At 41.5% G+C, this 15,632-nt stretch overlaps 1 protein-coding gene across 1 annotated transcript in view; it reads right to left on the bottom strand.

Annotated features, from left to right (window-relative positions):
* Nucleotides 1-378: 378 nt before the first annotated feature.
* Nucleotides 379-15,632, bottom strand: part of TOP1 (DNA topoisomerase I) — a 114,840-nt gene continuing 99,586 nt past the window's right edge. Inside the window, exons 15-22 of the mRNA XM_045980696.1 lie at nt 10,686-10,829; nt 9,706-9,891; nt 8,579-8,647; nt 7,913-8,027; nt 6,423-6,550; nt 3,376-3,470; nt 3,000-3,149; nt 379-1,676 (exon numbers count right to left, since the gene is read on the bottom strand). Coding sequence (XP_045836652.1) covers nt 1,574-1,676; nt 3,000-3,149; nt 3,376-3,470; nt 6,423-6,550; nt 7,913-8,027; nt 8,579-8,647; nt 9,706-9,891; nt 10,686-10,829 — 990 coding nt within the window. The 3' untranslated portion in view covers nt 379-1,573. The remainder of the gene's footprint in view (nt 1,677-2,999; nt 3,150-3,375; nt 3,471-6,422; nt 6,551-7,912; nt 8,028-8,578; nt 8,648-9,705; nt 9,892-10,685; nt 10,830-15,632) is intronic.

Below are 15,632 nucleotides of genomic sequence, written 5' to 3'. Positions count from 1 at the left end.
CCCAGACAAGGTCCCTGATGCTTGTGGCCAGCACACACAGAAAGCAGAAGGTCTGCCTCCCAGATACATTCATTACATCTTGCTCAATACATATTATCTACCCTAGGCTCCAAATAGTTGTTATTCTTAGAGATTTTCTATACCATCCCTCACTTCCTGGGCTTGCTTTTTATTGAAGGATGTGGACTTGGGCTCGCCTCCCACATCCACAGCACAGGACAAGTGCAGCCCCTTCCAGGCCCAGCCTAGCCCCAGCTCCTGGGGAGGGAGGGAGCCACCCTTACTGAGCTGAGCAGTGAGACCACATCCTACATGGAGTCCCAGTCCTGTAGCCCCAGTCAGGCCGGGGACCTGGGTAACAAAGAGGCAGACACTAGGTTTCCGTTAAGTTGTAGGAATTTATTTTAAATAACCTACAGTTGATTAAAAGGGAATTCATGATAAAAATAGAAGATACTTGAGGAAAGATGTGGGAAATGGACTCTGCACACACACTAAACTAACAATGCCTCTAAAACTAATGATTATAGCAAAAAATGTCTTCACATTAAAATTCTGCTTTTTATGTTTTTTTTTCCATTTTTTACACAATTACAAAAGAAAAAAATAAAAGCCCTAAATTCTTGATTATTTTTCCTTTTTTGGACCAAATACTCATTTTCCTCTAAATTATTGACTTGTGGAACTTTTTACACAATAAAATCTTTCAAGTGAAAGACTGGGTTTAAAATGAAAAAGATGGATATCTGAAGGGTACAGAGAATGCTCAGAACAAAGGATGATGGGAAAATGGTTTCAGTCACTGATTATTTCATTATCCTTAGACTCACTCAACCCCTCATCCCTCCCCAACCCCAATCTACACGATCTTTAAGATCAAGAAAAAGGTTTAAATATTTTAAAATAATTAAAAAGAAATAAAAATTCACATTTAAAAAGGAACACTCAAGTCAGGAAATATTTTCCCATCATGCTTTTCTGTGAACAGGTGTCTGAACCAAAACACTGCCGATGTCACGACTGCTTCAAGTTTAATGAAAATTGATTCCCATGACAATAGATAGTGACAATTCTCACTAACAGGTGCGCTGGGTTTTTGTTCTACTTAATTTTAAATTCCTGAAATGGGGGAAAGGGGAGGGAGTTTAGGAATTCATTTCTATTAAAATATAGAAGTTATTGCAAAACCCTAACTGTAAAAACGCACCAATATAATCGGACTTCGTATACAGTAGCTAAGAGAATCCAAATGCTTCAGTGAAACAGTGAATTTGCCTGGCAGAACTCTGACAAATTCCCATCCACTTGCTCTCTTGAAAATAAAAACAAAATTCAAAACAAATCATACAGCTAGAATTTTGATATCTGAAATATTTTTAAATAAGTTGTCCATAGGACAACTGGCTCAGCTCTCCCTTATAATATCTCCAGGTTTATCTTTTCTCAAAGATGTTGGTTTGTTAAGACTTGCTGCCTCTCTCCCTCAGGTGTGAGGGTAAGCAAGGCTCACAGTTTATCCATCTTCCCCAAACCACGCTGTTCCTTTTCACAGAACTCTGCCCCTCAAGACTGGCTAGAACTCGTAGTCCTCATCAGCCATGTCGATAGCCCAAGCAAACTTCTCCCGCTGGGTTTTGTTGTAAATTTTCTCAATTGGGACCCCCCACTTCTTGCACCTGCACACAAAGGAGAAAGAGAGGGATTAGTGTCTCAGTGAGCAACAGCCCAGACCCAGGGTAAGGGGTTTGAATGTACCTCCTTCTTCATGCCCATCTGGTGAGAATGAATTTTAAGAAGTGTGCCGGACATGTTCTAAGAGCATCATGAGCTCATTTAAATCATGACAGTGACCTCTAAGGTAGATGCTACTTGCTACTACAGATGTACTAATCAAAAAGGTACATATGAAAAAACTAAGAAAGGGCGCCTGGGTGGCTCAGTCGGTTGAGCGTCTGCCTTTGGCTCAGGTCATGATCTCAGGGTCCCGGGATCGAGTCCCGCATCGGGCTCCTTGCTCAGCAGGGAGTCTGCTTCTCCCTCTCCCTGCTGCTCCCCCTGCTTGTACTCTCTGTCAAAGAAAGAAAGAGAGAGAGAAAGAGAAAGAGAGACAGAGAGAGAGAGAGAGAAAGAGAAAGAAAGAGAGAAAGAGAAAAAAGAAAAGAAAAAAAAAAAAACCGAGAGAGATAATTCAGTAATTTGCTTACATTCTCATGCAGCTAGAGAGCATGGAGCTGAAAACTGAACCCAAGCTGTCTGGCTTGAGTCCATGCTCTTAACCACTGCGCATACTGTCCCTCAAGCTAACCGAACCTCTAGCATCCAACAGGGCAAAAAGGGCAAAAAGGGTGCAACAGCTGGGCGGAACCCCTGGCCCAGAGGAGCACAGAGATGGATTCTTCCACTTAAGCTTAGAACAATTCAATAAGCATCTTTAAAAAAATAAAAGCCAGTTATTTTGGATGTCATTTTATGACTGTGTGGGACAAGAGGGGACACAAATAATAGAGAATTTATCTGCCTTTGTTATAAGCTTCCTCTAACTCTTTCTGTAGGTTGCTGAGATCTATATTCTCATTTTTGTTTTTTTCTGCTTGTTCCTTTCTGCCTTCACTTGTAAAAAAAAATTTTATTGGAAAGTTTTGTTCAAGTGTAGACAGACTGGCTCTTTCATAGTTTTCCTTTAATAAAGGCTAAGAATTCCCATTCTTGTCCTAAAGTTCCATAAAGGTAGGGGCTGCAACTGGCTATTAGAAACAGACATAAATACATTCCAAGGCAGTACAGCAGTATTATTGACCACTTAGGACCATTAGGATGTTCTAGTACATTTGTAGCATGCATAGTCAAAAGGTAGGGGTTTCCCAAAGTATTTAAAGTGTGAAGTGCAGGAATGGCGTGTGAAGGCCTACAGTGCTCTTGAACCCCCCTTCCTCTCCCTCCACCACCTCAATATCCTTTTCGAGCCAGCAGCAGGAATTCAGGAAGGGCTCGGTACTTACCAAGCCACTGTGATCCTCGGGTCCAGATAATTGAGTTTGGAGGTTCCCAAAGCAATTTGTTTATTCTCTTCTCGGTCTGTGGCCTGAACTTCAAGCTTCATTAACTGCTCCTCCAGTCTCTGCACAGCCTTCTTCTTTGACTCTACCACCCTAGAAGAATGGAAGTCATTCAACAACCAGCCCTAGCCTCTGGAGAAGAACACTACAACCCCACCCTGCCATTCAGGGGCAGCAAAAGCAGGAAAGCCCTAAATACAGAGATTTCCAAAAGATACCACTCAGAAACCCTAGAAAGGCTGAGGCCCTGGGGGCCTGATATTGTCCCCACCTTTCTGTTGACCAAGCCCCCCAGCTCTGCACAATACCAGGTACATACTTCTTGGTCTTTGCATCCTTCAGGACCTTGGCATCAGCCTTAGCACTTTTCAAGTCTCTCCGGGCATCTGCTAACTGTTCCTTCTTGGCATCAATCTAGGTAAGGAAGAGCATGAAGGTTTAAGAAAATCAGCCCCAAAAGAAAAAAGACAGGTTCCACCAGAGATGAAATCTAAAAGCTGTCTCCACTAGGTAGGCAGGCTGTCAATGGTGTGCCAGGTAAAAACCCCCAGCAGTGATTTCTTGAGGCACAGAGTACATGTACAGTGACTGCTGAATTCAACTGCTATTTGGCCATTTATGTTCTTCACTGACCCTTCAAGAATAAGTGAAGAAATAAGTATAGACAGTGACCCAGGCCCTCCTTAATCCAGAAGCTCAGGTTAAGGAACGTGCCAGGACTGGGAATGTGCTAATCGTTCAGTCTTCGGACACTCTGGCTTTAGACACCCAGGAGGATGACATCCTGTGCTAGGATATAGCCTCCATTCTAAGAATACTATAGGAGATAACTCTTTTTGAAGTGGAAACAGGATCCTTGCACCTGTTGAACCCAGCTCATTCCTCAGATTCTGCTGGTATTCTGGTAAGGAGCTGAGAGCTTCTCAAGAAAAAAGGATGCACTGAAGGGAATACCCAAGGGACTTAAAAATGGCAACTGAAATACCCAGGAAGCAAATAGCTCAGCCAGTCTGTTCATACCTATACATGGCATGGCTTGGCTTTGGCATTCTGCTTTTAAAAGAAGAAAGAGCCAAGATGGCAAGGAAACTGTAGTTATCACTCAAAAACAGAGGTCTGAAAACATTTTTAGCTATAGAGCACTTTCTATAACGGAAGAAAACAAGGACAATTCCAGTCTTTCTTGCTTATAGAACCCTTGGAATACCTCTGGAAAACCCAAGTTCTCTGTTCCTTCTTAAGGACAGCAGTAGACAACACCACAAAACCAGAGCCTGAACTACTCAGCTCATGCTGCTGGGGGCAGACCCTCAGACGTGCTATTGCCTTGCTAACCTGCGAGGTCAAGGGAACCTCTGAAGAGTAAATAAATACTTGCCTGATTCAACACACATTGGGCTGTTACTCTTAGCCTAGAATTGTCTGTTAGGTATACACAGACAGCCTAAGACTAGAAACAGAGGCCACCATTGTGAGAGAATCATTAAATGCATTTTACTATAAATGGCTTACTTCCAACATCTAAGTTGTCCAAAGTCAAGCTTAAGGAACGGATTCTGTACACAAAAGCATCACAGACACCACTAGCCAGATTCTTCTCGGGCTAGAAATGTAACAAACCACAATCTTTTAACCATTTCTGTGGATGCTAAATTGGCAAGCTGTTTCAAATTCTCTCAAAGCATCAAAGACTCCATTGATTCACTTGGCAAACAGGGGCGTGTGTGTGCTTTGTGGGCACACAGGAGAGGGTTCCTGGGCTTGGAGGGCTCGTCTGGCAGGCAGCCTGGGCTGCCCAAACAGTGGTTCCAGAGTAAGATCGACAAAATAACTCCTCATGCTCTAGGGAGGGGTAGCCTGAATTGGGTAAACAGCACCTGAATATTCATGCTTTAAATTTCTGGCTTGGAATAATAACACGGGGAGAGTAAATGAACCAGATGATCATTTAACAGAGTGGCAGCAAATGGGAGCTGCTAGGAAGGGTGGTCTATAGGGCTCCTGGCCTGCCAACCACATGGTCGAAGGCTCTGAAAGGTCTAGGGATGTATATTCGTTTACTCTGCACATGTGCATCCCTTCAGGAAAACCAGATGGCTCCAGTAAGCATCAACTGTAGGCTGTGGATATTTTCTGATCCAGATGTACTACTACTGGGTATTTATCTTAGAAGAAATTTCAGTAGAAGGAAAATATGGTGGACCTGGAAATGTGTATGTAGCCTCATTGTATAGTAGCCATTTTAAACTCCATTTTTGCTTGTACAGAATTCTGTGAATGCGGACAGAAAAGAATTACATCTCTAAGTTCACTAACCTCTATCTGAAATTCACCATTTCTTCTTCAATTATCAGTGTGGGCAACAAACCACAGTAACACCAGTAATACCTAGGACTTCACAACCAACATATGTACGGTTATCTCCCTATCACTGTAACTGCGGCAGAAACCTTAAGTATCATTTACACATTCATTACTACGCTTGAAATTTACAGTCATTATCAGACCCACCTTAAGATCTTACTTAATAAGGAAGCACATCACAGACACTGAAATTTATTTGGTAAGTTTATTTCAAGATAATTGGTCCATTGTAACCCCGTGTGTCTGCTCTAGAGTGAAATATTGCAAATTCTATTGCGAGTTAGTGCACTAGAATAGGTTAGTTATGCAGACATTGCTAATGCAGAAATGTCAACCACCCAAATGTTTAGTGCCTTGTGGCTTACAAGCACAGGACCAGGCAGAATCATAGGGAGGAGAGGCACACGAAGGAGGAAGAGCATCTACTTGTTTGCATGTCAGTCTCTCCCTCTAGGGCAGCAAGCCTGGCACAAAGCCAGTATTCAACAGATGTTTGATGATGAGCTACATAAAAATATGATTCATGTGGAATGTGTAAAAATAAAAATAGTTGTGCTAGGATAAGGGGGCAATTAAAGATCACTGTTTCATCATCTTTTCAATTTGAAACAATCTAATTTGAAAATAGTTGTATTTCTGGGCCACGGCAAGGAAGTGTAAAGACACTCTGTATATCCATTACCTTCATTTACAGTAAGGACAATAATTAGCAGTATTTCAAAGGTACATCAAACTTAGGTTTTCAAAACAGGAAGTGGCCATTGCAGGATTTCTGTTTGCAAAATGGAGACTTCCTAAACTGGGTACCTGATACTCAGTATCTTGATCAGGGGTAACTCCTAGTATATTTCCATTTGTTTATCCTTAGCATGGACCTCTTTCAGAACAGACCTAGAACTGGCCTCATATCCCAGCCCAGAAGGCCTCCTGTTTGCAGACTATCTATCCACAACAGATGGGGTTCCTGTAATTTTGCTACCCCTCCATCCAGACCTATAGTACCTTAGATTGCAAGTTCATCATGGACTTCTCAAAAGTTTTGGGTGGTGCCCTCTGATGGTTACAAAGAATTGCAACAGCTCGGTTGGCACGGTTGTATGACAGGATCTTTGCTGGGATGTTCTCATCGGCTGTGAAGAAAGAAACAGGAGGGTAAAACAGTCAGTATGCATACATGAGAACACACAACATGCTTCCCCAGCTCTTCTTCCTCATGACTTTGCCAGCCCTCATCTCACTCTCATGATCAAGTTCTCCCAAAACACAAAGTTAAAACCCAAGAGTCAAAAGTCATCTTCCATTTGTCTCAAAGGCTGCCTCCCCCACCTAACCACCCAATGTAGCCTGAAGAAAATGTGGACAGAAAAGGGATAGAAAAGGTCTGTAGAGGAGGGTAAGACAAAAGAATCACAAACTTTACATTTTAAAACCACAAAGCAGTTACCTGTTTTAAAAAGAAAACTTAAAAGCATGAGGAATATTTTATTTAATGTCACATGGCATCCTTTCTCCCACCCTAAAATACCAGCCCTCAAAATATCTTTGGATTTTCCAACTCATATTCTAAGGCCATTTGACATACTTACAGAGGACAGGGGAATTTAGCAGTGACTGGGCTCTAGGAAAAAAAGCTTATGGATCTTGGTTGTGTCTTCTACACCCAGTTTTTAGGAGAATACTGCCTACCATCTTAAGGGGGAAAATGACAGCAACCTCAGGGGAAGGATGTGCTATTTTACTTTTTAAGAATTTTTAAAAAAGATTTTATTTATTTGACAGAGATGACAAGTAGGCAGAAAGGTAGGGAGAGAGGGGGAAGCAGGCTCCCCGCTAAGCAGAGAGCCCGATACAGGGCTCAATCCCAGGACCCTAAGACCCTGACCTGAGCCGAAGGCAGAGGCTTAACCCACTGAGCCACCCAGGCACCCCATGGATGTGCTATTTTATTTATTTATTTATTTATTTGTCAGTCAGAGATCACAAGTAGACAGAGAGGCAGTTGGCGGGGGCAGGGGGGAGAAGCAGGCTCCCTGCTGAACAGAGTGCCCGATGCAGGGCTCGATCCCAGGACCCTGGGATCATGACCTGAGTAGAGGCTTTAACCCACTGAGCCACCCAGGCGCCCCGGATGTGCTATTTTAAAAAAATAACCATGATAACCTTATTCTCTTCAATTTAATCAAACATCACAGCACCCTGTGAGTTTTCAAATAACATACATATAAAACATCAAATGCAAGCATTTTCAGAGCAGACAGAAAGTTCCTGTCAGCATTCCATGAAAATTAATCTTGAAGCTGGGGTAGGAAGGGGAAAACTGCACTGATTTTATGTTTATACAGCTAAGCCTTGGCTCGCTAGTAGAGCTATAGAAGGAAAAGTTTCTAGTCATAAAGTTAGGAGAAAAAGCAGAATGGATCTAGGAATTAGCTGAGCAAGGGCAACAGACCTACCAGGAAGGGTACAGGCCCATCTGGCCAAGCAGTACTTACGAGCTGTGAGTTCTTTTAGCTGCTGCTGTAGCGTGATGGAGGCATTGTATGTACGGAATACCTTGGCTGTCAAGCCCTCCATGAGATCCTGAAGATGCTTATTTAGAATACCAGTCTAGAGGAGACAAAGCACGAAGAGGATATTGGGATTTACGCAGAAGCCATACCACTCCGCCCCTTCTGGCAAGCTCTAGGACATTTATGCCAGTGTAATCTCAATTTTGCCAAGTTTATGGCCCTGTCAGTGGGAAATCACGAGAGAGAGAGAGAGAGAGAGAAAATTCCAAAATACAGGTTTGCATGATACCTCCCTATGAAGTACTTTAATCTTAAGCAGGCCAATAAAGCAAAGTTATCCTTTCCTATTAAGATTTTCCCTGATAAGATATCAGAGATAGGCCTTCAGTCTCCACCAGAGGTGGCTGAGCATCCAGCCAAGAGAAGACTGCAAGAGCCAGAAGAGAATAAAAGGCAGGGTTTGTCCACCTGTCTCAGGGCTTTGCTCATGGATTCACTGTGTGCCTACAGGAGGAAGAGTGTATAGAATGCCACAGGACAGACTGAAGGTAGAGTCCATGTCACCCCCAGGCAAACTTCTCCTTTAGGAGCTTGTAATGAGGCTCTGACTGGGCGCCTCCTTTAATCCACTGCACTCTGTCCACTCACATTGAGTCTATCAAAAAGATCATCCTCAGGCTGTTTGTTCTCCATAAATAGCTGTAAGTTCTTAAAAACCTAAAAGAAATAAGTAGGACCTGTTATTTAAAAAGCTTTTACTTTGGAAATAATTGCAAGCTAAAAAAACTTGGAAAATAAAAAAGCCCAAGGCACACACACATCCTTTACCAGATTCACCAGCCATTAACGTTTTACACATCATTCACCATTTGCACAGTGCATGTTTGCCTCACTTCTCTCTACGTGTGTGTGTATACCTAACCATTTATGGGTACTTATAGTATATATAGCCCTTTACCCCTCAATAGCTCCATGTATTTCCTAAAAATTTCTATGGCTAGAGATACTCCCTTACATGTGTACAGTATGTATCAGCTTCATCAATTGACTGCATATATACTTTAATCTACAGTTCGTATTCCAATTTGGTCAGTTACCTAAATGATGTTCTCCACCTCCCCAGGATGGAACCCAATCTAAGGTGAGGTATTACATTTAGTGGTCATGTTTCTTTAACCTTGTTTAGTATGGACCACTGCCACAGCCAGCAGAGCCCAATAACTGATTAAACATCAGACTGTTAAAAGGCTGGATTATGGAGGCCCAGCACCCTGCTGGTCTCTCGTTCAAGCCCAATACTTGGGGGAAAACATGGAGCTGCAGCGCCCTCTTCGGCCCTGGGCTCAGAGATTTGGGGACTAAAGGGCTACTGTTCTGCTCAGTCAAGAGGTGGGGAGGGGTTGAAGTAAAGCTGCAAACGTGACAGATGTGCAACCTGACCAGGGGGTACTGAAACGTGGCTGCATCATTACAGTAAGGTGAGTTAAATCTTAAAACTGATGTCTGCTATGAGGGCCAATTCTCTACAGCATGCTCTGTTGAATATTACTGTAGAATATGGCCCCCCATCCCCAGGAAGGTGTAGCACAGGGGGATAGTGAGGGAAAGGGACTAAAAGGAGGTATCACAGACACCCACCAACACCTCTTCCCTCTCAAACCATTTTCCTAGTGGCCAGTGAAGTGAAGAGCATACAAAAAGCACTCAGTAAATGCTTCCTGAATGAATGAATGGAAGGAAAAAAAGGCCAGAGAGCACAGGCCACAGTAACTTACTCGTTTCTCAACAGGGACTTTGTTGTAATATCTGATTGAATCCTTTCCAAGGAAGTCAAACTCTACCACGTATTCCTGACCATCCAACTCTGGGTGCAGATTGATATGCTCCACACGAAGCGAGCAGCAACCCACAGTGTCCGCTGTTTCTCCTTCCTCCTTCTCATTGCCTGCTCTCAGAGCAAGCTGTCCAGGGTGAGAGGGAAAAATGAGAACAAATGAAAAAACTTCTATCTCTTGGGTCTCTAGGAAACTCAAATCAGAAGTCTCCTAGCTCTCTTTGGAGAAAGAGCAACAGTCTGCAGGGCATGGGAATTCTGGATTCTACACCATTGCTTCTTCCTCTATAAGATGAAATATGGAGAATCATAGTGATATTATTCTTTCTCAGAAAATCAAGTTTCTCTTTACTCTGTTCTCTCCAATGGGGATGGAAGAAAGGAAGGTTTTTTGTTTTGTTTTTGTTGTTGTTTTAAATAAAGCAGCACATGAAGGAGTATTCCTATTCTGGGTAATCAAACTCAAGAGTCTCTTAATTTTGCTCAGCTTCTGAGACAACTCAGAATTTGTGCTTGGCAAAGCAAAACTGGGAAAAAACCCAAATCTTCAAAAAGGTACTGACAAACTGATCTCCGCTAGAGAAAGGTCCTTCAAACTGTAGTTGTGATACATTAATGCATTGTTTAACCAATTTTAAGGATTATAACCATCCTTTATAGAAAAACAATAAACAGAATTTAAAATGTCAGAATTCACCACTCATAGAAAGGCTAAACATTGTTTTGTGAAACTTTTGTTTCAGTTACACACAAATACAAATATATTTATGTGTGTTGGGTCGAGATGTAAAAAACAGCATTTTTTTGGTGGCTTATAGTCAAAGAGTTTGAAAATGTCTAACACAAGGCCTGGAGGAGTGAACAACCCCCACATCTTTGATAAGCTGAACACATTAGGTAATTGGACAGGAGGACGCTCACCTTGTCGATGAAGTACAGAGCTACAGCTCTCTGCCGGACTTTCATCTCTTTGGACTTCCAGTCTTCTCGATATTGGTTCCGGATCTTGTCTACACACTTCTTTAGTCGCCGAGCAGTCTCATATTTCTGCCAGTCTTTCTCACCCTGCAAAGACCCAACCCCAAATGTGGATTGCTTAAGGACGACAGAGGAAAAATAGACTTTGAATATCCAAGTTCAGTGCTCTGAAGCAAAGAGAAGGAACCTGAGCTGAAGCAAGGCAGAAAAAGAAGAGTACTGAAGAGAAACTGTAGAGCATCTAACCTGAGAACTGAGGCTGTTCCATTTCACTGTCGAGCCCAGCTGGCTCCTAACTGCTAAGAAAGCTTCTAGCTTTCATTCCGTAAAATGTTTATGTTCTTGGGAAAAGCCCCCATGGCATGTCTCAAAAACTGACTTCCGTCAATACAAAGGGTAGAAACATCCCCATTCCCACATCAGTGTCACCATTCTGAGGCAGAGTCTAAGACTCAACAGCAGTTTTCTGCTAGGACTGAATTTCATTAAATCCAACACAACCATTCAGTCTGATGGACTGTCAAGGAAAGCTGAACCGAAGATGACAACACATAATTACTAAGGAACACAAAGACTTCCAGGAACAGTGGTAATTATTCACCATTTTCTAACTTTTGCATTTAAGTATTCTTGATTAGATTGAGCGGAAATTTTTTTTTTTAAACATTAGTGTTTTTGGTACAAGGTTTAAAAATTGACTCTAATGCCGATGAAGTGTTTTTAGAAGGGTGTGAAAAGACTGAATCTAATCAACAGTGACAGAAGATTATTTCTGCTACCATGTGGAATAGAAACATTCATAAGCAAGGACTGATAATGTCAAGTGTGAAAGATAAGAAAGGGAAATAAAAAAAAAAAACCCAAAACAACTTGGGGTGCTTGGGTGGCTCAGTTGTTAAGTATCTGCCTTCGGCTTGGGTCCTGATCTCAGCGTCCTAGGATTGAGCCCTACATGGGGCTCCCTGTTCAGCAGGGAGCATGCTTCTCCCTCTCCCACTCCTCCTGCTTGTGTTCCCTCTCTCACTGTGTCTCGCTCTGTCAAAGAAATAAATTCATTATTCAAAAACCAAAACAACAAAACATTAAATCCCAAGAAGGGCAGAGAGTATTCTAAGGCCTGAAACAGATTATATGACATGAAGAGAAGGATGGAATTTAAGAACCCAAGAATCTCAGGTCTTAATACCCCTAACCACAACAAGAAAAAGGGGTAGCAATTTCTAATGACAAATGCCTAGTTCCCACCTGACGTGGGACATGTAGTTCTTGAAGCGTAAGAACTGTGGTCAATGTATCTAGCCTTCTGGGCATGCAGAAAAGTGGGCTATGTGGCAGCAAAAAATACCTTCTACTTCTAGCCTTAACAACGCTCAGAAATGCAAGCTTACCCAGGTGTGCTAAGGATTCATCAGCACTCTCCCACAACTGTGTGTGGCCAAGTCGTATGTACTTGTTTGGCTACGAAACAAGAGGTTCAGTAACTACTTGTTTTGAGTGGGCAATTTAGCAGTTGGTGATACAACATCTAAGAAGAAATATCTAACTTCTATTTCCTGACAATGGAAAGCTGAAAATTTCTCACTGATTTTTCTAAGTACATACTGATATTTAAGAGGGTGAAGGAAAAGGTGTGACACCAGCTGTCCTCATGTGTAAGTCAATAATAAATTTCCATGACAATCATGTCTCCCTCTCTCACACACATACAACTAGACAAGAACTAATCTTCAACAGTACAGTCTCCAGCTCAGGAGTGGGCTCTTGGCCATCACTCTAAAGCACAAAGGGCGACGAAAACCTGACTCCAAGTCATCGAAGTCCTATAGGTTCATATTTGCACCATTCCTTAGTCATGCCACTGGAACGAGTTTTAGGAAAACCCAACAAGGAAGTCATTCACAGAGGATACCACAAGACCAACTTTTCTTTATAGACTGGCTGGGCTCGTGACACAAGGATCCAGGATTCTCTCAAATAAGGACACAGAGAAGAGGGTAGGGACAGAAGCCACCTGGTCTAGGTCTAGAGGAAGTCTGGCCTCCAGGAAGCATACATATCCCTGCTGCCTTCAGTTTCTCGAAATAGAATCCAGATAGTTAAATGCACCTGAACAAGTTTTCTTAGACTACTAGAAGATAAAAATTCCCATTCCGATCTTCTAGACAAGGCTGTCATCAAAACCATCTCAGTAAAACAAGGAGACTACTATAGGGGGACTGCCTTCAAGCTCCTCCCATCCTCCCCTAGCCAGTCAAACTTCTGGCTTGGATAAGAATCTAATTTGGTTCAGTTATACAGGACATTCTTTGGGTGATTTTTTTTCTTTCAACTGGTGGGCTTACCATATTTTCTGTTTCCAATGTAACTGCTTACTCATTAGGCACAGTGGGTAAATGTGGTGAGGATCTGGATTCAGGATACAAAGTGAGAGATGAGCTAAATCCCATTCTCTAACCCTCTCTCAGAGATTTGACTTGGGGAATATTTGCCAATATTCTTAAGTGGCTCTTATTTTCTTTTATTAAGTTTTTTTTTTTTTTTTAGTAATCTCTACACCTCACGCTGGGCTCGAACTTACAACCCTAAGATCAAGTCACATGCTCCACTGACTAAGTCAGTCAGACGCCCCTTAAGTGGTTCTTTACACGTAGTTGGTGATCCCTATGAGTTTGCCATTCTGTAGAACACCAAAGAAGGGTGACTGGCATTCTGAACTCCAAACATCTATCACTTAAACAAAAGACTCAACAAACTGGCTGTATATATTAATACTATGTTCAAAGAGAAAATCCAACCAGCTTTTTGTACATGCCCATTTAAAAAAAGTTTGTCTTTTTATTGCTGATATACAGAGGTATTCAAATTCTTTTCCAGATATAAGCTGTGCATTTTATTCCACTATTCCATTCTGAATAAATCTTTTAAGATTATGTCATACAGATTTAAGTGTATAGTTTGATCAGTTTTGACAATATATAACCCATGTAACCCACACCCCATCAAGACAGTATTTTCTATCATTCGAGAAAGTTCCCTCATGCCCCTTCCCAGTTAATCACCAACTAAACAACCACTGGTCCTTTAATGTGATTTCTACCATCATGGATTGATTTTGCCTAATTTAGAGTATTATATAAATGGAATCGTACAGTATAGACTCGTGTGTCTGGGCTTCTCAACATGTTTTTAGATTCATCCATGTTGGGGTGCCTGGGTGGCTCAGTTAGTTGGGCATCTGACTCTTGATTTAGGTTCAGGTCATGATCTCACGGTTGTGAGACTCAGCCCTATGTCGGGCTCCACACTCAGTGCAGAGTCTGCTTGAGATTCTTGCTCTCCCTCACCCACTGCCCCTCCCCCAGCACTCTCTCTGAAATAAAATTTAAAAAAAAAGAAAAAAGTCATCCATGTTGCTGCATTTATCAATATTCAATGCTTTCAACTGCTGGTATATATGGTGTAATCTGTAACTAACCCTAATGTCTCTGACAAGACCATGTGTTTTTTCTGTTGATGAACCCCTTATAATGTTCCAGTTTGAGACCTGCACAAATACAGTACTGCTATAAGCATTCTTGTACATGTCTTTTTGTGGGCCTAAATTTTCAATTTAATTTGGGGCAAAAATACCTAGAACTGGAATTAGTTTCTCATTGTGGTTTAATTTTGCATTCCACTGATAATTAATGATATTGAGAACTCCTTCACGTGCTTAATTTATTGGCCATTCCTCTATCTTGTAAATATCTATTCAAATCTTTTGTTTTATGGGGGTTGTTTGTCTTTTATTATTGAGTTACAGAATTCTTTGTGTATTCTGGATACAAATTTTCTGTCAAATATACATGCTGCCAATGTTCTATCCCAGTCTGTGTTTAACAGTGTCCTCTGTTAAACCCAAGTTTTTAATTTTAATGAAGTCCACTCTGTCAAAATTTTTTTTATCATTAGTGTTTACTTTGTGTCCTAGGAAATCTACACCAAGGTCTTAACATGTTCTACCCATGATATCATCTAGAAGTTCTAGTGTCTTACTTCTTATACTTTCGAATTTTACAAAAGGAGTCAGTTAGGATTTTTAAAAAAATAAGCGTATCTCTTATTTTCTCTAATAAAACACCAAAATCAAGAGCTTCCTAAGCATATAAAGTTTTATAAGGACATTTTCCTTCAGTCTAGCCTTTCAACACCCCGATGGGTTATAGTACAACCTTAATAAAAGTATAAAATAAATAAAAAGTATAAAATAAAAATATAGTGGGGCACCTGGGTGGCTCAGAGGGTTAAAGCCTCTGCCTTCGGTTCAGGTCATGATCCCAGAGTCCTGGGATCGAGCCCCGCATCGGGCTCTCTCCTTGGTGGGGAGCCTGCTTCCTCCTCTCTCTCTCTTTGCCTGCCTCTCTGCCTACTTGTGATCTCTCTCTGTCGAATAAATAGATAAAATCTTTACAAAAAAAAATAGTAAAACCTTAATAAATATAGTACAACCTTAATAAAAGGTTGCAGGTATATACATCTCGGAAACCTCACAGAATTATAAGCTCTAAAGAAAGAAAAGGCAGAAATGGGTATTTTGCTCTAAGAATATTTTAATAGGATTGAATGCAGTTCAACAACTGATTCTGAAGTCTGTTGTACTTCATTTGAAGAAAAAAATGACAAATTTTGTTTGTAAATTTATGACTGGTTGAAGAACCTCACTTTTACTAAGGGTTACTTTACAGGTTATGAGACTAGGTAATGTTTCCAACCTTGGCAGTGGGTTGGACTTAGCACTGAGTACCTTTGACAAGCAGTCCTTTTGTAACCTCTTGGTCTATGGTTTACCTGGAATCAAGAGAGCTTTGCTCGAACTACTGGTTTCAAGAGGCTGACTCTGCCCTTTTCCTG

This window comes from Meles meles, chromosome 16 (assembly GCF_922984935.1).
Source record: "Meles meles chromosome 16, mMelMel3.1 paternal haplotype, whole genome shotgun sequence".
NCBI lineage: Eukaryota > Metazoa > Chordata > Mammalia > Carnivora > Mustelidae > Meles > Meles meles.
The sequence above is the reverse complement of the archived record's forward strand: the minus strand, read 5'-3'. Positions and strand labels throughout refer to the sequence as shown.